The sequence below is a fragment of the Mustelus asterias genome, chromosome 1 (assembly GCF_964213995.1).
Source record: "Mustelus asterias chromosome 1, sMusAst1.hap1.1, whole genome shotgun sequence".
Classification (NCBI taxonomy): Eukaryota; Metazoa; Chordata; class Chondrichthyes; order Carcharhiniformes; family Triakidae; genus Mustelus; species Mustelus asterias.
The window spans coordinates 87,944,070-87,970,747 of NC_135801.1; the positions used below are offsets into that span (position 1 = coordinate 87,944,070).

At 41.0% G+C, this 26,678-nt stretch overlaps 1 protein-coding gene across 1 annotated transcript; it reads right to left on the bottom strand.

The window, feature by feature from the left end:
- On the bottom strand, positions 1-26,678 carry LOC144496581 (stanniocalcin-like). Its single transcript, XM_078217213.1, has 4 exons — positions 26,399-26,678; positions 25,332-25,474; positions 12,116-12,327; positions 1-792 (listed from the first exon to the last, which is right to left on the bottom strand). Exons 1-4 carry the CDS (start codon positions 26,595-26,597, stop codon positions 492-494), a joined length of 855 nt encoding a protein of 284 aa, XP_078073339.1. The 5' UTR covers positions 26,598-26,678; the 3' UTR covers positions 1-491.

Consider the following 26,678-nt stretch of genomic DNA (forward strand, 5'->3'; position numbering starts at 1 on the left):
ATAATTAAGTAGGTTTAATTAGTAAAAAGGTGCATGGGCAAAAAAATCATTGTACAACTATTTACATCTTTTCCAACTCTATATACACAAGTTGATTAGTACTGAACAATCAAAGCCATTGGATGTTTACAGATAGATATTTTCCAGTAAGCAAATGAATTTGACAGTGATTGAGACTTCATTTTTAAATTCCTCTTCCACTCCAAGGAAGATTGATACTTTACACTAAATAATTACTTAACTACACAGGAATATTCCGATCATCCAGTTATGAAATTGCCTTTAAAATATCGTGCATTATAACTTTATAGCTTCCTTTTTAAGAGGTTGAATTTTCACTAGTATTAGAACTATTGCATTCAACAGTAACAGTTAATGCCCGACTTGGGGAAAATAGATAAAAAGGTGCTGTAATACTAGTAGCTTGATAAAACACTGGTGTATTTACCAAACTGCACATTCAACTGCTAAATACAGAAATCTGTGTACAATTATGGAAATCTATATATAGGCTTTTCAGTTTTCTGGTTCCAATATTCATCTCTAGATGTAATGTTGTCTAATCCAATGCTTCTTCCTTTTCTACTGACCTTCTTGGGTTTCACAGTAGATCCTGGTGTTTGATTTTCACCGACTAATGCTGCTTTCTCAGCTAGTCTGCAGGAGTCATCTTGTACCATCCTCCTCAAAACACCAAGCTTTGAACCAATTCGAGATTGTATACTTCTCCTTATGGTATCAGCAATGGCAGTATCACAGTCAAATAATATCTTTACAAATTCCAAGTATGCCCTGTTTAAACAAAGGACATCCACAGTTTTACATTAATATTAATTACATCTCTTCGAAGAATATATGTTAATTTCTTCACACTGCATTTAATTGTATGCTCACAAAACACACAGCTGTCTTCTGGAAGGTAGGATGCAGTGGTTTTAATTTGAACTTGGCCCTACCAAAATACTCAGTCTTTTGCAATGGTATTTAATGGAGGGGATGGGCGTCGTACCCACTGGAGTGTGGCGTGGGCCCTGCGTTGCCACTTCTCAGGAAGGCTGGCCATTTGAGTGCTAATCAGGCACTCAAATGGGCAGTGACAGGCTTTTCTCAGGATCAGGGACCCCGGGGGAGGGGGTTCTAACCATCCAGAGGCTGACAGTTCTTCGTTGCTCAGCAGTGCCGGCAGCTGCTGGTGCCACACTCACCAATGGACCCAAGAACTGGTGGTGATCATAGGAGGGAAGGAGAGTTGGCGTAGAAGGTGGGTTAGCTGCAAGAGATAAAAGGTGGCTCTCAATGGGCCCTCTCCCCTTCCCATTGCCAGGCTCATCAATCAGACACTCGTCTTTGAACAAGGAACCCCGCCACCCTCCCTGGAAGCCCGCAAGAAACCCTGATAGGGTTAATGTCTTGTGCTTAAGGACAGCACGGTGGCACAGTGGTTAGCACTGCTGCCTCACAGCGTCAGGGACCTGGATTCAATTCCAGCCTCAGGTCACTATCTGTGTGGAGTTTGCACATTCTCCCCATCCACGTGAGTTTCCTCCCGGTGCTCCGGTTTCCTCCCCCACACCAATGATGGTGTCCATTACTGTCAGGGGGACCAGCAGGGCACATTTCTGGGGTTACGGAGATAGGGCCTGGATGGGATTGCTGCAAGTGCAGGCTCGATGGATCAAACAGCCTGCTTCTGCGCTATAAGGAGTCTATAATGTTATGCTTTGTGTCACTGGAAAAATAGCAGTGGTAGTGGGAAGAGTCTCAATCAATGGCAGGGCAGGATGGCCGACCTTGGGCCTTCCCGCCACAGACTTAATCAAGGCAGAAGCAGGAAGGTGGCATGGTCCCCACCTGTCATTCTCTTACCCTATTAAATGCAACCAAACTCACCATGGGGGAGGTCACTAAATTCCACCAGTGCTGCCATTTTTAAGGGATGACAGAATGTCCTGGAAAACACTGAACACAGAAGCTTCTAGAATGGTGTCCGCATCACAACACAGCTTATTTGGTTATCCAACTTTTTCTAATAATACATACAGCATATCATATGTATATCGTTAATCATGTTCTAATGGTATCAGCAAGGAAAATTACATAGCTGTATGTTAGTTAATTCAATAGATGGACCTCCTTCTTAACATTTAAAAATTAAAAGAAATGTCTTGATTCACTTCTAAAGATGTGGCTGCAGCCTTTAATTGTATCAGAATCTAATACCAATCTACTCAAAATACTTTTGCTCATTAACTTTCAAATATACTCCATAGGCCTTTCTAGAAAGCCTGCACCCATCAAACATTATTCAGAATGGGAGTACAGGGGAGTAGCTGCCTTCAACATCATGGCAGCACTTATACAGAGTACAGCGTGAAAGGAACCACAGCAAAATTGATGTCAATGGAAAAATCTTCAGGCGGCAGCAGTCACATAGAAGATGGCAGCAGTTGCAGAGACCAGCAGTCCAAAATCACTCTTGGATTTTCACCTGATGATTCTTTGGCACAGCCACCTTTACTCGCTTCATCACCATCTTCTCTCAGCCACAAGGTTGGCAGTAGAGCTGCTCATTGATGCTATTGATTGGCTCCACTCACAACTCTGCCAATAAAGTGCCCATACCAACCTCTACTGGGACCTAAATAATATCTAGGCTTGGACTGACAAAAATAACATTTGAACTCTTGTATAAAAAGGACAATGAGGAAACAGCCAAATAATCTTCCCTGAATTCCAATAGCACTGTTATCACTAAATCACCACCATCAACATCCTTAAGACAGGTGCCACCATTCACCATTGAAGCTGAACTGGATCAGCCTTATCATGGTTGCAAGAACATGGATAGTTTGCCACGGGTAGTTTAAGCCATTATTTACAAGATTTAATGTGATGAAACACACACATCTCACCGAGATGGACTGCAGCTCAACACCATCCTGAACAATGGTGAGGCCACTGAGCTTAATATCCACCCCTTCCATCATTGCTACACTTGGACATCATGTCAATGTCATGGAAACATGATCAGCTCCAATTTCGCTTCCAGGTCACAAACACAGGCTATTTGTCCGATTGGTGTGTTTACGCCCCACAGGAACCCGCTCCATCCTCACTTCATCTCAATCAACATACTTTCCTGATTGGAAATACAGGAACTTACAAATTGCCAGATGACAAAAGAGCAAGGTCCATTTAGCTTGTCTTCTACTATCCTGCTAGTTGCATGATACAATGACTGGATTTGTTGACTAACCACAACAACAAATTAGCTGGAACATGGGGAAAACCCTATTGATTCAGATCTTTTGAAACTATAGCTGTAAAAATGCCTGTTCTTCCTAAGCAGACCACATTTACCCAGTTATATCTGAAATCACTCAACAGCTTAATACTTTTTTCACTTTCTTCAGAGCTCAATATCATACACTGGCATTTGTAACTCTTATACAAGGGCAGAAGACCCGACAGAAAGGAACAGCAAGGGCACAAAAGGCAGATTTTTATGATAAAAATACAATATGAATGCCTAGTTGAAGGTCATGTGGTGCAGTGGGTAGCATCCCTATCTTTGGGTCAGAAGCCTTGGCTTCAAGGCCCACTTCAGGACTTGATGGTCACAGAAGGTGTGTTCAGAAAGTTACCAGATAGGTGGATTATCAGCCTGTAAATCCCACTGCACGTGATGACTGGTGCTAAGAGCAGGAGAGTTTCCTGGTCAGCCACACTGCAGAAGGCAACAGCAATCCTCAGCAGTATTTTCCCGCAAGCATAATCATGGACTAATCCAATGGTAGTCTTTGGTGGCCAATGCCCTCTTAGGGCATGGTATCTAGAGGAGGAATGCCCAAAAATCAACCTGGACTCTCATACTTGAACATGCATAATTTCTCTTTACTTCATTCAGATAAGATGAAACAAATTCACTCAATTCTTTGCATCCTGCACATGCTAACTTTTCCTAATCTGTTCAGTTAATATCAATTGGACAACACTTGCAGCCCAGCATTGGAACATGCCTGTCCATTGAACTAAAGCAAATACAAATTTGCTAAACTGAAAAGTTATGGGCAATGGCATGCGAGATAACAATTTGAGACAACAAAGCAATTTAAATCCCATTTCTTTTTGCTTATTATTTACAATGGCCCCCAACTCCAAATACTACAGGCTTTAATCCAACAGCAAAATCCACCTATGCAGATTAGATGATTAAAAATCAATTACTTTCCATTCTATAAGTCAAGGTTACAGTGCTGTTCATTGTCAGAACATTGGATCTAATGGGGGACTAATCTATTAGTTTTGTATACTTTGGCCACCATCGACTTAAAAACTATTACTAGGTAACTCATTCCTGCACTTTCAAACATATTGAAAGCAAGACAGCCTAGCTTTTTCTTCCCCCTTAAGGAACTAAAATTTAAAGCCAAAATGGTCTTTCCTACACATACCAGTTTAAAGATTGGTTGTTCCTGGGCCAATGATCCAAACCAAAGATTATAAAGCAGGCCAAAATATTTTACTAGTGCACTAAGAAAACCACAAACATTCAAGAATCCAGCAAGCTTTAGTTGCAGTATCCACACAGAAAATGTAATTATAAATTATAAATATAATCACAAGTTTTTGTGCTGTCGTTTAGGCTGTGACACATTTATTGTACTGCAATCGAGTTGCAAAGGACAGGAGGACAATCGTGTCATGTTAGGAACTGCAAACTTATTTTAAGAAAATGTAAAGCCACAATTTGGTAAAATTACAACATACTCCACATACCATTGGCAAGATATCCCCCTCACCATTTGAGTTGGCCAAGTGTAAAAACCTCTGCAATAGAATCTCATTTACTGCTGATATGGTATGTTCAGACTACTTAATTTTTGTAAAGTTCCTTCTAGTGTGCATCATTGTACTTTACCCAATCTTGGGAAAACTGTAATTTTTATTTCTGCGCCAGCCCTCCTTTATTAGAGTTGTGCATTTCCGCCACATTATGAACAGTTTTGCCTTACAGAATTTCTTCTCCCCCCTCCTCAAAATCCAGGAGCCAGTCAACATCACACAAATTTAAGTTTCACATGGAAGCTTGACAGTCAGCCCAGTTTGAGCTAATTTGAAGTGAAAGGACATTTTTTGTTTTAGTCCATTTAATTTTGTACACTCAGTCCGCTTTGAAGGTTGTAGAGACTGAAGCCCAACGTACAAAGTGAATGCATGAAGAAACCCATAACATACTGATCTCTCACTTCTGAGATTACTTTCATTTCAGCCCATGGATGCTGAGTATTTTACTCTAAAGCTAGTAGGTGCAGGAGATACAAAAATCCACACTTCTGCAAGGATTGCTCTTTCCAAGATTGAAAGAACAAACTCTCTTTTGAATCAGTTTATACTTGAACCGAAAGATCAACAATGGCACTGGGTGAGAAATGGGGAGTGGGGAGTAAAGCAAGCACCAGCATTCTTCCCTATTGATCAGTACAAGAATTGACAAAACCAAAATTACACATCACACTTGGAACAATCCTGGAACATCTTCACATTTACTGTGACATTTTGGTTGTAAACAGATTCTCTTTCCTCCATTTACTACAGGAAAAAAAATCAAGTTGGCTACAAATCAATATAATTGATACAGAATCACTAACTGCAGTTCATAATTTATTCCATCAAGTTATTGGCAAAAAATCTGGAGAATAAAATAATGGTTTCTAGATGAATTGCACGTTGCTGACCCAAGATAAAGTAGTGGATTATGAGCATTGTGTTAACAAGGCAGAGTGCAACATATTATGGCAGGTGATAATATTGGAAACTAGAACCTTTCATGGAATTGGCAATAGTTATTCAGCTCCGAGAGCAGAGCCAATGCATCCTTAACAAACGGCATATGGATCGTTACTTAAAACAATTCTACATTTGAAGTTCAGCCACGTATCCAGCCAAAATTAAAGCCATTTATCAAGATTCACTGCAGAAAGAGGGGTCATCACTTAAGGAGCATTAGCAACATTGCAGACAGGGCCCAGTTGTACTGGTTAATTCTACTGATAACAGTCATTTAGATTAAAAAGTGAATCATACAATGGACAGAATTAAGCAATTTCAATAATTGCACTGGCGAGTTTTCGCTCTAAAGAAAAGTTCAAAGTGAACAGAATTTCAAATTACCAAGAATATGCTAAAATTGAAAGGACAAGATGCCAAAGCGTTCTTCAAAAACTGGAATGCTAACAATAGGACAATGAGAGATTTTTGTTTGCTTCAGATTGATGTAGAATGCACACTCGCTTTTCACATGTTAACAGTGGAGTATACTGCAGTACTGCCAACTTTCAATCTTTCAGGCTCAAACTCAGTGTTAAGCTGAATTCATTAGCTCATAAAACTCAAACTATTGTCATATCAAATCTGAGCATTACAGCTTTTTCCTTTTTTGCAGTCAGCACTGCTTTCAAATATTTGTCCCTCAGCTGACCTGGAAAACTAAAACAGCTGTTGGTCTTCAAATTTAGGCAAGTCTCAGGATTAACTTCTGATTTTCTTTTTCTTCAATGCCAAACAGCTTAATTCTGATAGTACTTAATTCTGATGGTTCTTTTCTTTTAGAAATCAAGTTTCCCCAACTCCTACTTGAGCTTTTATTCATCAAAAGGTAGAGGGGCCCCTGACTCTTGTACATTGATTATTAGAATGTCTTTTTTGAAATGTTGAATGAGTACTAAATGTTGCTCCATAGTTTGCTGCTCTACAGTAAACTAACAGGTAACGGTTGGCCTATACAGGTACGATGTAATTTCAGTACATCACCCAGCCCCTTCAACTCATTAAATCAATTGGAATAAACAATAGGTCAACCAATTTAGGGAAAGAAAAACTAGTCAAATCCTCTAACTCCAAAACTTGACCAAATTCCAGCCACTGGATAACACAATCCTAATAAACCACCTGTTCTTGACCATCGCCCTATTGGATGGAAGTACACATTCACACGTGTTGGTTAACTTGCTCTAGAGGCTAGCAGTTCTAAAGAGATCTATCCTCCAGCATCTAAACTAGTTTTATGTAAGTTATACTGTGTCCTAGTCCTACCTAGTATATCTGGCGTGGAGCTTATTCATCAACCTGGTGGTTCTCCTCTGAAATGTTTTCAAGGCCTCTTAACACCCATGTTTTCTTTTGGAGGAAATCTAATTTTCCTCAGCATTTGCCAGCCCAATTTCCCTCTGGCTTTAGCAGGTTACAAATGCTGAGTTGCCCTCACTGAGGTTGGTTTCCCCATTGCAAATTGTGAATGAAAATTGAATTGCCTCCCGCACACCATTTTTATCTGGTGCTGTGGTGTTTTACAAGCTGATTAGAAGCATGCCAGTTTGTGAAGAAAATGGAAAGTCTGCTGGGGGATCTAGAAGATTCTGAAAAAGAAGTGTAAATGATTTTCACTCCTCAAATGTCACTATTGGGTGCTGTTTTGTAATGTAGTTGTGTTGTTAATACAATGATTCATCATAGACATATGACCTTTAAAAGTAAGTTGACACATTGACCAACTTTGTGTATTTGTTCACATGCATCACAGTGCTTTTCCAGTGAAGCATGCACCATAATGCAATGGAAAATGTTTCAAATTGCCTTGTCAACCTGTAAAGTTATCTTTTCTACTTTGAATAAAGTGGCTCTGGCTAATATAAAAAACGGGTTTTGATATTTGAAAGAAATACCTACTCCCTTACATTGACTGAGGGGAGATCTGCTTTGAAACTGAAATGAGCACTTTTTGTTATTTTCTTCCCAGAGGGTAGTCTATTGTTTGAAAGGTTATGGCCATTATTAATGCTTGGATGAGTTTCAAGTGCAAATGGGTTTCAGCACATTAGGTGTTCCATTCATCTGAAAATGAATGACAGTTTAAAGAAGTTGTAATAACAGGTTGTCTCTCTGATGTGATTTCTGGCTTGTTGACGCAAGAATTACAAGTCTTACCAGTTTATTTCACATTGCAGAATACACCATTTTTCCTCAGAATCTATGAAATAAGGTCTGTTTTTTTTTTAAAAGGATGAAGTTTATTCCCACCCCTGCCAAATAATGTAAAATATTTCCATTGACAATACATGAAATCTCAGGATTATACTTAGTGCAGAGTAGAGTTTGATTGGGATGATGGACAGGTCAGGTCATATGACTGGGGATGGCTAGGCTTTCACAGAGGATTCCAGCTTCGTTGTTTTCAGATGCTGTTTGGAGTTGAGAGAGAGCAGTGTCTCTTGTTTCCCCTCTCTGGAATTGGAGATCCTGCTGTCTGAGTATTGCTGTTTTGGAAGTTGCAGAGAGAGAGAGGTATCCTTTCCTATCTCTGAAGTCTAAAGACTGGAAGCTGCTAGAGACTAGGTTTACTTCCGTTTTGAGGATATATCCTCCTCTAAAAGGTACAGTTTGGATTTCTGTCTATAGGTGTTAAAAGCTGGAAATCTGGTATCACGTGACCATACTTGTTTTAGTGCTAACTAATCCTGAAGAAGGGTGTATGCCTATGGGATATTGCTTTTAAATTGGAACAACAGAGATAGCTAGCTGTTAAGAATTGTACTGTGTCATGTGTAAGTCTTGTAATTAGTAAAAAATAATGCCAATTCTTTTTGTTATATTCTAACGCGGGCTTAGAGGGCCGAAGGGCCTGTTCCTGTGCTGTATTGTTCTTTGTTCTTTGTTGTATAAAAGCTTCCTAGTCGATCACTTGAATCATACCTGGAGTGAACCAGCTAATGGTCACCAATGCCAAAATCAAATGTAAAACTTAGGGTCTAGGCTTACTTCACAAAACACCTTGGAGTTTCTGGCCTGGGCCTTAACACTTCTTTCAGCATTTGTTTGTATTTGTATGAACTGGTTAGAGAGACAAAAAAATTATAGTTGCAAAGTTAATGATTATATTAAAATTTCTCTATTTGCATCAGCAACATAGAGATTACATTTTTAAGTTGCCAATACATGAAGGGCACCATCAAAACATGTCAAACTTCTTCCAGATCATACAGGATAAGAGTGTGAACGAGGAGTAATAATCCAATCTTTTGTATGCAGCATTCTTTGTCTTCCAGGATCGACATATATAGATAGTTTAGTTGGACTTTGATTTTCATTCAAAAATTGGCAAATGGCTTTTATCACCATTTTAACAAAGTTAATAAAAAAGATAACTGCCCAGATTTAGCAAGCAAATGCTTTGGAGGAGTTTCCTATTCCTATAAGTTAAACTGTCACAGACAGGTACATGAAAATAATTGTAAAGGCTCGTGGAATTCTGTTCTTTATATCTAGAATTAGACTACAAGGGGTAGAGGTCATGCTACAGCTTTACAAAGCCCTAGTTAGACCACACCCTAGGAAGGATATATTGGCCTTGGAAGCATTGCCATGTCGATTTACCAGAATGATTCTTCAACTCAAAGGGTTAAATTATGAGCGATTACACAACTGTAATGTATTAAAAGCGTCTTTGCTATTTTGACCATTTAAGGCTACCATACACAAATATACCAGCAGAGGGAGTCTAGATGAAATCAAAAGGATTCCATGTTATAACAGCATATACAGTTCAGATTCTGAATGCTTCTTATGTAATATCTTATTGTTTCTTCCCAAGAACTTCACAGCAACTAGAGTCATATTCCTAGGTAACTGCGGGTAAAAGAGTGACACCGTTTTTGATGGGTTGGACACTAGTAATGAGTACATAGGGTAAAAATTAGAGGCAGATCTTTCAGGAGTAAAGCTAGAATCGCAACTACATGCAAAAGTAGAAATTGGAACTCTTCCTGAAAATGGCAGTTGGTGCTCGGTCAATTGAACTCAGATTGCTATCCAAAGATGTTAATGGGTATGGACCAAAAGTAGATAGAGTTAGAAGACAGAATCAGACTTGTTACAACACAGGAGGCCATTCAGTCCATTGCGTCTGCATTGACTTTCTAAATGAGTAATTCACTTTGTGCAGGATTACGGGGAGAACGAATTGCACATTCTTCCTTTTCCCAGTCCAATTCCCTTTTGAATGCTTCAGTTGATCCCATCTCCACCACACTCAGGCAGGGCAATCCAGACTTTGACCACTCGCTGACTGAAGAAGTTCTCCCTCATTTTGCTTCCTTTGCTAATTATTTTAAATCTGTGTTCTCTCATTCTCAATCCTTTCACAAGTGGGAACAGCTTTTTCCCCCATGTACTCAGTCCAGACCCCTCATGCCTTTGAATACCTCAATCAAATCTCCTCAGTTTTCCTTCCTACAGGAAAACAGTCCTAACTTCTCCAATCTAGTTTCATAACTGAGGTTCCTCAGCCTGGAACCATTCTTATGAATTTTTACTGCACTATTTCGAATGCCTTCACATCTTTCTTAAAGCATGGTGCCTGGAACTGGATACAATACTCCAGCTGAGGACGAACTAGTATCTTACAAAAATTCAACACAACCGTCTTGCTCTTGTATTCTATTTCCCTATAAATAAAGCCTAGAATGGCATATGTTTTATTAACCTCTTTCTCAACCCATTCTGCCACCTTCAATGAGTTCCGCACATATACCCTAGGTCCCTATGCTCCTGCACATCCTTTAGATTGGTACCCTTTACTTTATATTGTCTCTCCCATGTTCTTCCTATCAAAATGAATCACTTCACACTTTGCCACATTGAACTTCATCTGCAATTTGTCCACCCCTTCCACCAAATTGTCTATGGCCTTCAGAAGTTCTATACGATCCTCCTCACAGTTCACAATACATCCAAGCTCATCATCCGCAAATTTTAAATTTTTGCCCTGTGCACCGAGGTCTAGGTCATTAATGCACATCAGGAAAAAGGGGCACTGACCCCTGGTGAACTCCACTACAAACCGTCCTCCAACCATTTACTACTACTCTGGCTGAGTGACGGGACACAAGTCCATATCCATGTTTCTACTGCCTCTTTTAATCCATGAGCCATAACAATTCACAGGTCAGTTCTGTGACATTATTTCAAATGCCTTTTGGAAGTACGTGTATCCCACATCCACAGCATTGCCCTCATCAACCCTCCCTGTTATCTCTTCAAACAAAAATACTCCAGCAAGTTAAACACTATATTGCCTCAAGAAATCCATGCTGCCTTTTCTAATTGACCCACATTTGTCCATGTGACTAATAATTTATTATTGTTTCTAGAAGTTTCCCCACCACTGAAATTAAATTGACTGGCCTACACATGATCTCACTGAGGAGCAAAATAGGCTTTAAAGGCCTACTCCTGTTCCAGCTAGAATGAGAATAGAGTATTCAGTGTAAATCACTTAACAGAATTGACTTGCTGGAAGTGTGGGGACGATGGAGACACAAAGTCAGGTGAATCATTTTAATGAGCGGTGGCACGCTGGCACAGCGGTTAGCACTGCTGCCTCACAGCACCAAGGACCTAGGTTCAATTCCAGCCTCAAGTCTCTGTGGGGAGTTTGCATTTTCTACCTGTGTCTGCGTGGGTTTCCTCTGGGTGCTTTGGTTTCCTCCCACATTCCAAAGATGTGCAGGTTAGGTTGATTGGCCATGCTAAATTGATCCCAGTGTCAGGGAGATTAGCAGGGTAAAAGTGTGGGGTTACAGGAATAGGACCTGGATGGCATTGCGGCCTGTACAGACTCGATGAGCTGGATGGCCTCCTTCTATACTGTAGAGATTCTATGATGAAGGCTTTTTTATACCAATATCTAAAATCTCAATTGGAGTGAGAAGTGCAGACTTCACTTTTTCAGTTTCCACTCCTGTCAATGCTTTCAGATAGTTAGCCAGACTAGCAAAATATTTCTTGCAAATATAAAATAAGCCTTTTAAAACCAATGGGTGAAAAATACTGAACAACACGATACAAAAAATTCAACAAGCAATACTATTTTTTAAAAAACTCGAAATGCAAGCAACTTGAAAAATGTCAGGTGATAAAGTAACGACAAGATAAGCCAACGCAATCTTAGATAATCTAAGAAGGAAAAGCAGTGTCCTGCTAATGTTTACAGTTTTATTACCTACCTTATCCACATATGTGCAACAAAAACAAGCCGGACAACCCAATATACACTTACCCATTTAATAGCATATTGTGTAGATCAATCATTTCAGCAAAAGCATTAACATTATTGCTTGCTACAGCACAGATGTCATGCTTCTGGTAACAGGTCTCCTGCAGTTCAGAAAGGATCTCCTGTATGGCAGGACATCTTCGAATACTACAGCTGAATCTGGATTTAATCCCAATAGCATTACACCTCAGGAAATCTTTGATAAATTGCTTTCCCTGGAAGGGGACAGAAAAATAGATAAAAACAAGTGCACTAGGTCATAAACGTCAAAAGAAACTAATGCATCTTTCACCGTTTCATGAAAGTCACTGCTTCATAATCATAGAATCCCGACAGTGCAGAAGGAAGCCATTCAGCCCATCATGTCTACACCGACTACAATCCCACCCAGGCCCTAACCCCGTAACCCCACATATTTACCCTGCTAATCCCCAACATTAGGGTCAATTTAGCATGGCCAATCCACCTAACCTGTACATCTTTGGACTGTGGGTGGAAACCGGAGCACCCGGAGGAAACCCACGCAGACACGGGGAGAATGTGAGAACTCAGGTCCCTGGCACTGTAAGGCAGCAGTGCTAACCACTGTGCCACTGTCCCGCCAAAATAAGTGAGAGTTTCTGCTAGGCTGTGCTGTTTCTTCAGTGAAATTCACCCAAGATCAGCTAAGCCAGCGCAAGAGAGAAATTTCAGGTGCAAACTGCATTTCTGCAACCTTTGCACTTGTTTAAAAACAGTGTGGGAAGCTGGTCTTTCCCAAAGAGACCACACCCCATATTGAATTAACCACCATTTCAAATTTGCTTCTTACTTAAGCAGAGTTTTTTGAACATAAGAAATAAGGGCAAGAGGAAGCCACGCGGTCCATCGAATCTGCTCCGCATCAACACAATCCTGGTGATCTTGCGCTTCAATTCCATTTTCCCCACCCGCTCTCATAGGAACATAGGAATTAGGACCGAGAGTAAGGGCTGAATTGCTTCGAGCCCAGCTCCGCCATTCTATATCATGGCTGATCTTCATCTTATTCTAACTCCACTTCCCTGCCTTTTCCCCATAGCCCTTTATCCCTTCCTTATCTATATCCCTTAATTCCCCGAGGAAATTCCTTTGGCACAAGGACATCAACAGGCACATCTTAAGAAACTGAATATTGTGCATCACTATAACAAGTGAATAATTCTATAGTTCCTCAATTCAATTTTAGTTATTCAGTTATCCGAGTCGGTGAACTAAGCAACTTACATTTATATAGCACCTTTAACGTAAAGGAACATCCCAAGGTGTTTCACAAGAGCATTAGAAAACAAAGTATGACACGGAGGAGATATTATGTTTGATTATTGAAAAGCAGGTAACTATTCTTTCATGTGGGCATCGCTGGCAAGGTCAGCATTTGTTGCCCATTTCCGATTGCCCTTGGACTGAGTGGCTTATTAGGCCACACAGAGGGGAATTAAAAGTCAACCACATCACACAGTAAGGATGACAGATTCCTTTTCCTAGAGGGCATTTGTCAACCAGATGGGTTTTTATGACAATGACTTAATGGTCACAGTGACTGAGATGCACTTTTAATTCCAGATTTATTAATTAAATTTAAATTATTGCAGCTGCCATAGTGGATTCGAACCCTTGTCTCCAGAGCTTCAGTCTGGGCCTCTGGATTACTAATCCAGTGACATTACCACTATGCCACCGTCTCCCTTGTAGAGGATTGTGGGGCTGGAGGAGATTGAGACAGGGAGAGCAAAGGCCATGGAAATATTTGAAAACAAGTGAGAGAGTTTTAAAATCACATTGTTACTTCACAAGGACTGACGTGGGTCAGTGAGCACAGACAAGGGTGATAGGGGAACGAGATTTGCTAGGAATTAAGATACAGGCAGCAGAATTTGGGATGACTTCAAGTTTACAGATGGTAGAATGTGAGACACCAGCCCCAGATTTGTTGAAATAAATCTAGAGGGAACAAAAGCAGGAATGAAAGTTTCAGCTAATGAGCTGTGACTGCAAAGTCAGGAAGTGTTAGAAGGTGAAAATGATGACAAAAACACGAGGTTGGAAGCTCATCTCAGGATCAATGTTACACCAAGGTTGCAAATAGACTGGCTTAATCTCAGTCAGTCTGGCAGCATCTGTGGAGAGAGACAGACAGATTAAAGTTTTGAGTTCAAAATGACTCTTCTTTAGAACCAAAATAAAGTCACATTGGACTCAAAACCTGAACCGGTTTCTCCACAGCTGCTGCTAGGCCTGTTGAGTTTTGCCAGCACATCCTGTTTTTATTTCAGATCTTCAGCATCCACAGTATTTTGCAAGAGGGGTGGAACTGTTAGAAAGGGAGCCGAAATTGGAGCGGAGACTATCAACATGGCTTCACAGGTTTCCCAACATTTAACCGGAGGAAATTTCTGCAGTTTTATTACTGGCTGTCGGGTAAGCAGTCTGATGGTTTGGCAGCAGATGTGGAAGTGGGCCAAGCGAGCTGGGGGCTGTCAATGAATTTGTGGAAACCAATGCTGCATTTTTTCAGATGCCGCCGCAGGGGTGCAACATGTAAATCAGAAATGGGAGGGGGGAGGAGAGAGTCAGGGATAGACCCATGGTAGATATCAGAGACAACAGTGTGGGAACAGGAAGAGAAGCCATTGCAAGTGATTCTCAGGCCACAATGAGGTAGGTAAGAATGAACCAGGTGACAGAAGTCCCACCCAGCTGGCCGTCAGTGGAGAGGCCTTGGAGGAGATACCAATTCAAAATGCTTAGTTCATGTAACCCATTTTCAGCTGTATTAATAATTACAAACTGGCTATTTTGTTAAATCTTGTTTAACAGAGACTGTTTATAAGAACATGGACTGGAATGTTATGGACATTCATGCCGGCAGGATTTTCCCATCCTGCTGCAGTGAACGGAGATTTGACTGAGCACCAAATTCTCCGACTTCACTGCAGCGGGTGTGTGGCATAAACAGCCCTTAAGATCGCGCCCAGTCTCATTGCACTGGTTCATGAAGGTTTTTAATGCTGTTGGTAAACAAGAGCTTTTGAGCAGAACATGAAGGAGTGAAAATTCCCGAAAATCGACACAATTTGCCAAAATAAATAAATTCAGGTGATATCAACTTTTTTTAAAAAAAGACAGCAAGCACAAAAAAAAACCACGTGGACCACTTAAGTAATTATTCCTCCCTAGGAAGAGCAAATCTCACGTTTGAGGACCAGTTGTCATGCTAAATGGGGGAAAGAGGAGAAAAGGGCAAGTGTATTCTGATTCATATTGTAGCAAGATGAATTAATACAGGATGACAAGCTCACACTCATGACTCTCCTGGCAGCAAACTGTGGATTCCAGCCAAGTCACCACAGATGACCAGACCCTCCAGCTCTAATCACCTCCCCATATGGGAAGAATTTGAAAGACACCAAAGATGTTCCAGCAACCCATGCTCGGTTCCTCTGCCAATGTTGCCATGGGTCGAGGTCAGGCAAAAAGATAGGAAATGCAAAAATCTCCTTGAAGGTTACTCCACTGCTCCAATTGCACATCAAACAGAATTCACTTTGCAGTTGACCTCTTGTACTCTCAGCTCTCCTGTACAGTGGATCAAGTCTTCTTTCATATAGTCAACCTTGAGTTCTCTCAGCTAGTCGGCTCCTAGTAACAGGTCACTCACTCATCATTGCAAGGATCATAGAATGGTTGCAGGACAGAAGGGGGCTATTTAGCCTACCATGTCTGTGCTGAATCTCTGCAAGGTCAATCATCTAGACCCACAACACCAACATGTAGAATAGCAAATACTGCAGATGCTAGAAATCTGAAAAGAAAAATAAATACAAACGCGTGGGAAATACTCAGCTGGTCCAGCAGCATCTGTGGAGAGAGAAACAGAGTTAATGTTTCAAGTCCGTGACTTTTCACAATTACTATAGTAGCCAAATATTTCATCAGAGCATTAACAAAATTTGATACTGAACCACACTAGGAGGTATTAAAACACACGACCGAATGTTTGGTCATAGAGTTAGGTTCTAAGGAGAGTCTAAAAGATGAGGGTAAAAATAGTTTAGGATTAGAATTTACGTTTAGATGCCAGGCAACTGAAGGCCCAGCCACCAATGGTGGAATACTTGAAACTATTTGGGGAGAGTGGAGATTTGGGGTGAGGCAAAACCACACAGGGATTTGAATACATAAGAATTTTAAAATACAGGTGTTGCTAGACAGGGAGGCAATGCAAGGTCAGAGGTGGATTTGGTTTAAGGGTGAGCATCTTGGATGAACTCAAGTTTATATTGGTTAGGTTGAGTGATGGAGGCCAGCCAAGACAGCATTGCAATAGTCAAGTCTAGAGGAAACAAAGGCATGAAAGGTGACCGTAGCAGCATATAATCTGAGGCATCAGTGGAGTTGGGCAATATTATGGGGATAAAAGTCAGCAGTCTTGGCGACAGAGGGATGTGGATGGCAGCGCATCTCAGGACAAAATAACATCAAGGTTGCAAACTGTCTGGTTCAGCCTCATACGGTAGCTGGGGAGGGATGTAATTGTTCTCCCAGGCAGGGACTGAAAACCATTGCTTTGGTCTTTCTCATCTTTAGTTCAAAGCAATTCCTGTTCATCCAGTACTAAATGTCAGACAAGCAATGTGACAATTCCTTTCATGCCCTAATTTACCCTAGTAAAAGGCACATTCCATGTGTCCAAACACTCACTTCACTACCACCATCCTGACCTAAAAATGGCATTGATCTCCTCTTACCCCTCCTCAAATATTTGTTTACTCACTGCCCATCTTTGCTCCATGTAAAGATTTGTAATGAATGAGTATTTTAGAAAAAGGTATCAAGATTGTCAGAAGTGATATAAACCTGGTAAAGACATACACAAAAACCTAGAATTAACCTCACTATACAGCCTTGATTGCAAATCTATACTCAAATCACTTGGATGAAGGGACTAAGCATATTGTAGCCAAGTTTGTTGATATTTCAAAGATAGGTGGGAGTTTTTGAGGAGGATACAATTGAGTCTGCAAAGGGAAATAGGTAGGCTAAGAGGATGGGCAAATATTTGGCAGGTGGAGTAAGTGTGGGAAAATGTGAACTTGCTCACTTTGTTGGGAAGTATAAATAGCAGAATATCATTCAAGTGGAGAGAGACTGCAGAATGCTGTGGTACAGCAGGATCTGGGTGTCCTTGTATGTGAATCACAAAATGTCAGTATGCAAGTACAAGAAGTAATTAGGAAGGCAAATGGAATATGGTTTCAATTACAAGGGGATGGAGCATGAAATTCCTGTAACAACAGAGTCCCATTACTGCAGAATAGGCTCGAGGGGCTGAATGGTTACACCTGCCCCTATTTCCTATATTTCTTACTGTGCAGGGCATTGCTAAGACTACATCTGGAGTAGTGTGTACAGTTTTGGTCTCCTTATTTAACAAAGGATATACTTGAATTGGAGGCAGTTCAGAGAAGGTTCACTAAGTTGATTCCAAGGTTAAAAGAGTTGTCTTATGTGGAAATGCTGAGCAGGTTGGGCCTATACTCATTGGAGTTTAGAAGAATGAAAGAGGCGATCTCATTTAAACATATAAGATTCTGAAGGAGGCTGGATAGGATACATGCTGAGAGGATATTTCCCATCATGGGGAAATCTAGAACCAGGGAGCATAGTTTCAAAATAAAGGGCCTCCCATTTAAGATGGAGATGAGGTGGAATTTTTTCTCTCCAAGCGTTATTAATTTTTGCAATTGCCTAGCACAGAGAACAGTGGAAGTTGGATCATTAAATATATTCAAGGCCAAGTTAAACAGATTTTTGATTACAAAAGAGTCAAAGATTACATGGGGCAGGGTGGAAAATAGAATTAAAACAGATCAGATCAGCCAGGATATTACTAATTATGGAACAAGCTCGAGGGGCCAAATGGCTTAGTCCTGTTCCTATTTCCAAATGCAAGGAAGTGCATTGAATCATTAAAATTTTTTTACTGAATCTATGCATTAGAGAGACATCAACAGCAGCTCACGTGGGGAACAGGCAATTTACAATTCTGTGCACAATGTAACAAACTATTCACATGAATGTCTAAATAGCTGGATTCTTTGAAGTTTAATTAAAGATGTGGATTATGGCTTTAGTTTATATTAACATCTAGCTGAAAAGTTCAATATTCAAGCTTTGGCTGTGATGGCACTGTGTCAAATGTTGCAGCTGGACCTCCTCATTGCTGTAGAAGCACAGATAAATCCATATAAACAAGCTTCAAGAGGCAGCTAATAGCCAAAGTTTATGCAACATGGTGATTTACATCAGATACAGAGCTACAATAATCCAAAGAGGACAAGGTAGAGAGGGATCATAAACATTTACAAGGCAGTGGGAAACTTCACTGCTTGTCAGTAATTGGAGAAGGGTTGAAGAAACAAATTCCAAAAGTAGAATCCTTTTGCACAGATAACACAAGAGGAGAAAAATTAATCCTGCTATTTTTGACCCACCTTCATATGCATGAATTTGGTGCAATTTCTGAGGTGCTACAAAGTGCTTAATTAAACTGTATAAAGTACATCCATCTGTTGACATGATGCTGGATTTAAACACCAGAAAACCAGTGGCAGCAGAGACAGGCCTACTGGTCTATCTAACCTGTCCCATACAGTTGCAAAGTCCCAAGGTTCAAAAATCAAGTCAAGTTCTCATGAACCTTATCGACCTGAAACATTAACTCAGTTTTTCTCTCCACAGACGCTACCTGTCCTACTGTTTTTATTTTGATTTCTAGAATCTGCAGTAATTGGCGAATAATCAAGTCTGCATGTTTAGTGGGCACCCAAGATGTTATACACAAGACTATGCTTTCTCCTTTCAATTAAAAGGGAATCCATAGGAAAGGTGCAGGGATAAATAAAAAGCCATTATACTCTAATCTTAACCCCCTACGAGCAGGGAATTAAAAAATAGAACCTAAAATTTAAAATAAAAAAAATAGAAACTAAAGTAATAATCTGCACCTTGAATTAAACCTCATTTGACGAATCTACGCTTTTTCATATTAACATGTACTTCCTGCTTTATTGTGCACAGAATTGTAAAATATCCGTCCCCAGCATAAACTGTTCACCTTGATGTAGCACAGCTCTCAAATGCATAGATTCAATCAATTTATTTTTAAATTATTCAAGTATTTGCACTTTCTAGTATTTGAACATAAGAAATAAGAGGTTGTCGTCACTTGGCACTTCGGGGTCTGCATAACCATTCAATAATATCATGATTGATCTAATTGCAGCCACCAGATATATTCTTCAAAAGTTATACCATTCAATGCCCCAGTGGGAAATCCGCCACCTGGCTAAGTCACAAAGGTGGAATGAACTCGGAGAAAATTCCCCAAGTTTATCTCGTAATATTGTCTGAGAAATTCAGGTTTTGGGAGAGAACAGGGATAGTTAGTTATCTCAGTAAGAAGTCTCACAACACCAGGTTAAAGTCCAACAGGTTTATTTGGTAGCAAATACCATAAGCTTTCGGAGTGCTGCTCCTTCGAGAACGCTTACCCGAAGATCCAAGGCTGAATGCCCATGACTGCTGAAGTGCTCCCCCACAGGAAGAGAACAGTCTTGCCTGGTGATTGTCGAGCGGTGTTCATTCATCTGTTGGCATAGTGTCTGCATGGTTTCCCCAATGTACCATGCCTCGGGACATCCTTTCCTGCAGCGTATCAGGTAGACTGCGTATCAGGTCGACACACGACAGCGCAGAGTCGCTAAGCAGAAACTGATAGCCAAGTTCCGCACACATGAGGACGGCCTAAACCGGGATGTTGGATTTATGTCACATTAACAGTAACCCCCACAGCTTGCCCCCTGGACTTACAGAATCTCACGAGCTGTTCTGTCTGGAGACAATACACATCTCTTTAACCTGTGTTTAATGCTCCCTCCACCCACATTGTTTGTACCTTTAAGACCTGGCTGGCTGTAGGGATTCGCATTCTAATTAGTATTCTGTAACTTGATTTTGTGTCTCTGTGCACTGTTTGAGAGCACATTTCCACTCCATCTGACGAAGGAGCAGCGCTCCGAAAGCTTATGGTATTTTCTACCAAATAAACCTGTTGGACTTTAACCTGGTGTTGTGAGACTTCTTATTGTGTTCACCCCAGTCCAACGCCGGCATCTCCACATCATAGTTAGTTATCTGCCATAGCCTTTTTCAGGGAATTTGAAGTGTTTCCCACAAACTATAGCACTCAGCACCAGGGACCCGGGTTCAATTCCCCGGCTTGGGTCACTGTCTGTGCGGAGTCTGCACCTTCTCCCCGTGTCTCCGTGGGTTTCCTCCAGGTGCTCCAGTTTCCTCCCACAGTCCAAAGACGTGCTGGTTGGGTGCATTGTCCATGCTAAATTCTCCCTCAGTGTAACTTGGTGTTGGAGTGTGGCAACTAGGGGATTTTCACAGTAACTTCATTGCAGTGTTAATGTAAGCCTACTTGTGACACTAAATAATAAACTTTTAAACTTAATTTTGCAGCCAATCACCTGTTTAGTGTAGCCTCATGTTTTACCTGAAAAAATCACATTTACAAAAATGCTTTCTCAGGAAAAGCACTCATTACATTTAATGGAAACTTTAACATTAAAATACATAATAAGCGCTCATTTTTCTGTTTTAGACACATGACTCCTAACAGTCAATGCATGACCACTTACAATATTCAAATCTTCACCTAGTTAAAAAGAAACATTCCCATTGATAAGAAGGTGGACCTATTTACACGTGACCATACAAATTAGGCGTAGGCCATTTGGCCCCTCAAACTTGCTCCACCATTCGATAAGTTCATGGCTTATCTGATTGTGGTCTCAACTCCACATTCTTGCCTCGCCCTGAGAACCTTCGACTCCCTTGTTAGTCAAACATCCATCTACCTCAACCTTAAAAATATTCAATGACCCTGCCTCTGTCGCTCTTGGGGGAAAAGAGAGCTTCATAGACTGACGACCCTTTGAGAGAACCCTCACTTCCATCTTAAATGGGCAACAGATTGGCACAGTGGTTAGCACTGCTGCCTCACAGCACCAGGGACCCGGGCTCGATTCCTGGCTTGGGTCACTGTCTGTGTGGAGTCTGCACGTTCTTCCCGTGTCTGTGTGGGTTTCCTCCCAGTGCTCCGGTTCTCCCACAGTCCAAAAGATATGCTGATTAGGTGCATTGGCAATGCTTAATTCTCCCTTAGTGTAGCTGAGCAGGTGCTGCAGTGTGGTAACTAGGGGATTTTCACAGTAACTTCATTGCAGTGTTAATGTAAGCCTACTTGTGATACTAATAAATAAACTTAAATTTAAATGGGAGACTCATTATTTTTAATCTGTATCCCCTACTTCTTATCTTTCCCATAAGAGGAAATATCCTTTCAGGATCCACCCTGTCAAGTCCCCTCAGGATCTTATCAATATCATCTCTTATTCTTCTAAACACCAATAGATGCAGTCCCAACTTGTCCAATCTTTCCTCATTAGAATAATGCCCTCAATCCAGGATTTAGTCGAGTCAACCTTATCTGGACTGCTTCTGAAGCAACTACATCATTTCTTAACCAAGGAGGCCACAAATGTACACAGTACTCCAGATGTGGCTCACCAATACCCTGTACAAATGCATAAAAACATCCCTATTCCATTCCCATTGCAATAAATGGCAACATTCCATTTGCCTTTCTAATCACTTGCTGTACCTGGAAATTAACTTTTCCTGATTCATGTGCCTGTACACCTAGATTCCTCAGTACCACAGAGTTCTGCAATCTCTGTCCATTCAAATATTGTGCTACTTTTCTGTTCTTCCTATCAATGTGGACAAGTTCACATTTTCCCACATAATCCATCCACCAAATTTTTGCCCACTCACTTAAAGAATCTGCAAAGGGATAAGGATTTGATATGAACACTTGATAACTTACTTTTCTATGTATCCTTGTACCATCAGCAAATTTAACAACCATTCGTTTGGCCTCATCATCCAAGTCTTTGGTTTAGTTAATATTTGAGTCCCCAGCACTGATTCCTATGGCACTTCTCTCATTACATATCTTGCCAACCTGAAAATGACCCACTTACACATACTTTCTGCTTCCTATTGGCTAGTCAATCCTCTATCTACGTTAATATGTTCATTCCTGCACCACAAGCTCTTATTTTGCATAGTAACTTTTGATGTGGCATCTTGTCAGGTGCCTTCTGGAAATCCAAGTACACATCTGCAGGTTACCTTTTAGCTATGCTGCTTGTCCTGCTCTCAAAGAACTCTAATAAATTAGTTAAACATGATTTCTCTTTCACAAAATCATGTTGACTCTACCTATTTGCACTGGGATTTAAGTGATCTGCTATAACCTATTTAATAATATACTCCAGCATCTTCCCTATGAGAGATGTTACGTTAACTGGCCTGTAGTTTCCTGCTTTCTGTCTCCCTCCTTTCTTGAATTGAAGAGTCACATCCAATCTGATGAGAGCTTTCCAGAATCTAGGGAACTTTGGAAAGTTAAAAACAATGCATCTTCTATCTCATTAGACACTTCTAAGACCCTAGGACAAAGTCCATCAGAACCCTGGCACTTCTTAGTTTTCAGTTCTAATAAATTTCTCATTATGTTTTCCAGGTGACTGTAATTGTTTAATGTTCCTCCCTGCCTTTTACCTTTCAATTTATAATTATTTTTGAGATGTTATTTGTACCCTGTACAGTGAAGACAGATGCAAAATATCTGTTCAAGTTATCTGCCATTTCATTATTTTCCATTATTAATTCCCCAGATACTCTCTCAGAAATTTGCATGACCATCGAAACCATTGCTGTTCCTGCTCCCAAAGCATTAGCTCGGATGTGCCCCATAGATATACTCTTAGCCCCTTCCTATTTCTTATTAACATGCTACCAACGCACAGCATTAGTTTCCCAATATAAGCTGAAGTCACCCACTCTATCTCATCACAACCTCCCTCAACTCCAGCACTATAGCTACCTTATTGGACTGCTTACCTGACATCCAGTATTGGATGAGCAGAAATTTCCCCCAAATAAATGCTTTGAAGGCCGAAAACGTTGTCTTCAATCCCCCCTCCAAATTCCATTTGCACGCTACCAACCCCATCCTTCTCCCTGGTAATGGTCTAAAACTAAGCCTGCCTCTTTGCATCCTCTGTCATATCCAGCCCTGAAATGTGCTTCTGGCCACAAATTCACACCATCACCAAGGCCACCTATTTCCACCTCTGTAACATTATCTGAGTTCACGTCATCTCAGTTCATCTACTGCTGAAACTCTCATTTATGCCTTTGTTACCTCTAGACTAGCTACTGTTACAAAAGCCAGCTTACCTTCTCATCGAAAGCAAGAGGTCAGGAACTCCAAGTCCCAAACAGACCTCAGAGTTTCCGCACTTATGCAATTCAACATTTTAAGTTCTTGGGCCAAGGACTCTCTGATCCTCAGCAGGCTATGAGTTTCATCACATCCACAGTAAGCAGCTGTGTGTCTGGCCATGCATGTTCTGGGGTTCTCCTCTGGCTGTTAAAGGGCTCGGCCGTCAGTGTGCCTGCATAAAAGGGAAAATGCCATGAAAACCTGGGTCATGTGACTGGGAGCAGAGAAGAGTCCTGGGCAGTCGACAGGGAGAGGTCCCAGTTAAGGAGAGGAGCCGAGAAAGAGGCTCCAAGGAGAAAAAGGGGCTTATGTTGGCAAACTTTGTGGGGGCTCAGGGGAAGCCCTGTCAATCAAAGAGGGCTCAGAAGAAGCACTGAAGATCTCAGAAGGCAATGAAAAGTTGGTGACTCTATGTTGCGTGTCATTGGGATGAAGGTGGCTCTCTGAAGCAGAAGTATTCTGCTCAGTGCTTATTTGGGAATCCAGAGAACAGAGCCTCAGGAGATAAAATTAACATCCTGCAAAGTAGGCCATTGTTGAAGCCATCTGAGTTGGAATTCTCTCCAAAAGTCACTCCAAGATCACATCTTCGAAGGTGAAGACTGGAATTCCTCATGAGAAAGATAGAGTTCCAGTGAGATCGGTTGACTTTCAGTGTTACTGATGCCTGGGTGGGCTGTTGAGAAATCTGTGGAATGTATCTTGGTTGCATCTCCCATTTATTGCGAAGTGTTGTGTGTTTGACCACACTTTTGCCTGTTAATTCACATGTACCTTATAATAACACTGAGTGTTAGAGTGCCCAAGAGATGTAGTCAATTGTTTTATCTTTCTGACCTTGTGTAGTAAAGTTCATTTTTGCTTGTTCAAAATTTATGGAATCTTGTGGCTTTATTCACTTAGCAAATGTCTTGAATATCAATCTTTGTCTACTTTAAATAAAATGTTATTGGTTCCTAACTGGAAGTACCAAACACTTGGGGTCTAGTGCCAGATCATAACATTATTCCAATGCATTTCTACTGGTCTCAAACATCCTACCCTCAGTAAACTTGAAGTCATCCAAAATTCTACTGCCCATGTTACAACTCATACCAAGTCCCATTCATCTGCCAGCCATGTGCTCACTTACCTTCACCTACATTGGCTTCTGATCAAGCAACACCTCAATTTAAAAATTCCAATCTTTGCTCTCAAACCTCCCCATGGCTTCACCTCTCCATTCTTTAATCTCCCCCATTCCACAATCCTTCAGGATATCAGCACTCATTTATTTCTGCTCTTTTGAGCATCGTCGATTGAAATCATTCTACCATTGGTGGTCGTGTACTCAATCCTAAACTCTGGGAATCCCTCCCAATGCTCTATCCATCTTTCCTCCTTTAAAACACTCCTTAAAACCTATTTCTTTGACCAAGATTTTGGTCATCTGACCTAATATGTACTCATGCAACTTGGTGTCACTTTGTTTTATAATGCTCATGTCAAATACCTTGGGACATTTCATTACATCAAACCCACTAACGTTATTGTTTTTGCTCCATTAATCCAAATACAGGAGCAAGCACTTCAAGAATCAGCTGGCTGGAGCAGACCTCCTGAATCCCAAATCCAAACTATTGGGAATGATTTCATTCCATTTGACCCTATCCCAACAAGAGAAAACGCAATCGGAAACTTTAACCATGCCGTCTGCTACCTCCTCCTTTAAGGAAATGTCCACAACTTTGAAACTGGAACAAAGTTTTGTTTAAGAAAAGGAGCTATTATTACCTGTGTGTTAAAACTTCCTGCATTCTGGAGGAGAAGTCTGCAGATATCGTACAGATTATCTAGTTCACATGTGCTGTTTTCCAAACATTCAAAAACATCACACCCCACATCTGGAGCATTTTGCAAACAGTTATTGATTTCAACTGTCGAAAATAGAAAGTAACAGACAATAAGTTTCCTCATCATCTCGCTATACTTGAGCAGCAAACATAATCCGAGGACAATTCTCAAAGGGTAGGATGACAAAAAGACGCATTACTAAGATTGGCATTATGGTACAGTGAGAAGCTCTCAACTATACAATGACCTGAACTGTAGCAATGTTATTACGATGTTATCTTTTATCAGAGAATTTTGCATTCTCTCCCATAAATAAATATTTGAATTTATTCCACAATATGATGGAAGGAGGAGGGAGAGAGATACACATACGCTGTACTACAAAATCCTCGATATGTAGTTATATATATCTATACTGTCATTTTATTGGGTCACACGAACAGGAAGCATTAGGACTTGGACATTAGCAACATCATTAGTAGCGCATACAGAAACATGTAAGCATAGGAATTGAAGATACAGAACTATTTTATGCCATAAACGAGTGATACTGATCAGGTCGATTCAACCTCAGATCAGATAACGCTCATCATGCGGGTATAGGAATGTGATTATCACGACATTGTATGCAACAAGTCTCTGTTCATACATTTCATTTTAAAATGGAATTTAAGGCAGAGAGTTTATTTAAGTTAAGGAGGCGCACACTAACAAGGGCAACACGATACTAAAAGCCAGATTGGAAAATGAAGGGCGGGCAGAAGTGGAAAGGACAGAAGGCGAGACGGGACAAGAAGTCACCTCGGCTTTTCCTTAACCTGCAGGAACACTGGAGTGTTAAACGGAAAAGTGGTGGAGCAGATTTATCCAACTCACCTCTCAAGTCCTCTCTCCCTCTCCCTTACCCACTTTCTCCGACATCCTCAGCTTTCTGCCACACTCTAGTTTTCCCCCCCACCCAAGCCCCTAGCCCACCCTCCTCCAGCTGCGCCTGTCCAGGAGCTCACCTGCACGCTGCGTGTACCCTCGCACCTTCCCCTGTGCAGCAGCGCCGCCGCTGCTGCTGCTACTGCTGCTGCCGCCGCCGCCACCACCACCGCCGCCACTGGACTGCCTCTCCCCCAGCGGCTCACTCACATCCGAGCGCTGCCCAACAGCGAGCTGAAATTGGAGAACCAAGAGCAGCAGCGACAGACAACCCTCCATCTCCGCGGCGAGACTTCCACTTAGCAACCTCTGAACGCCTAGAAGCAGCAGCAGGTTAAGATTAGGATTTTTAAAAAAATA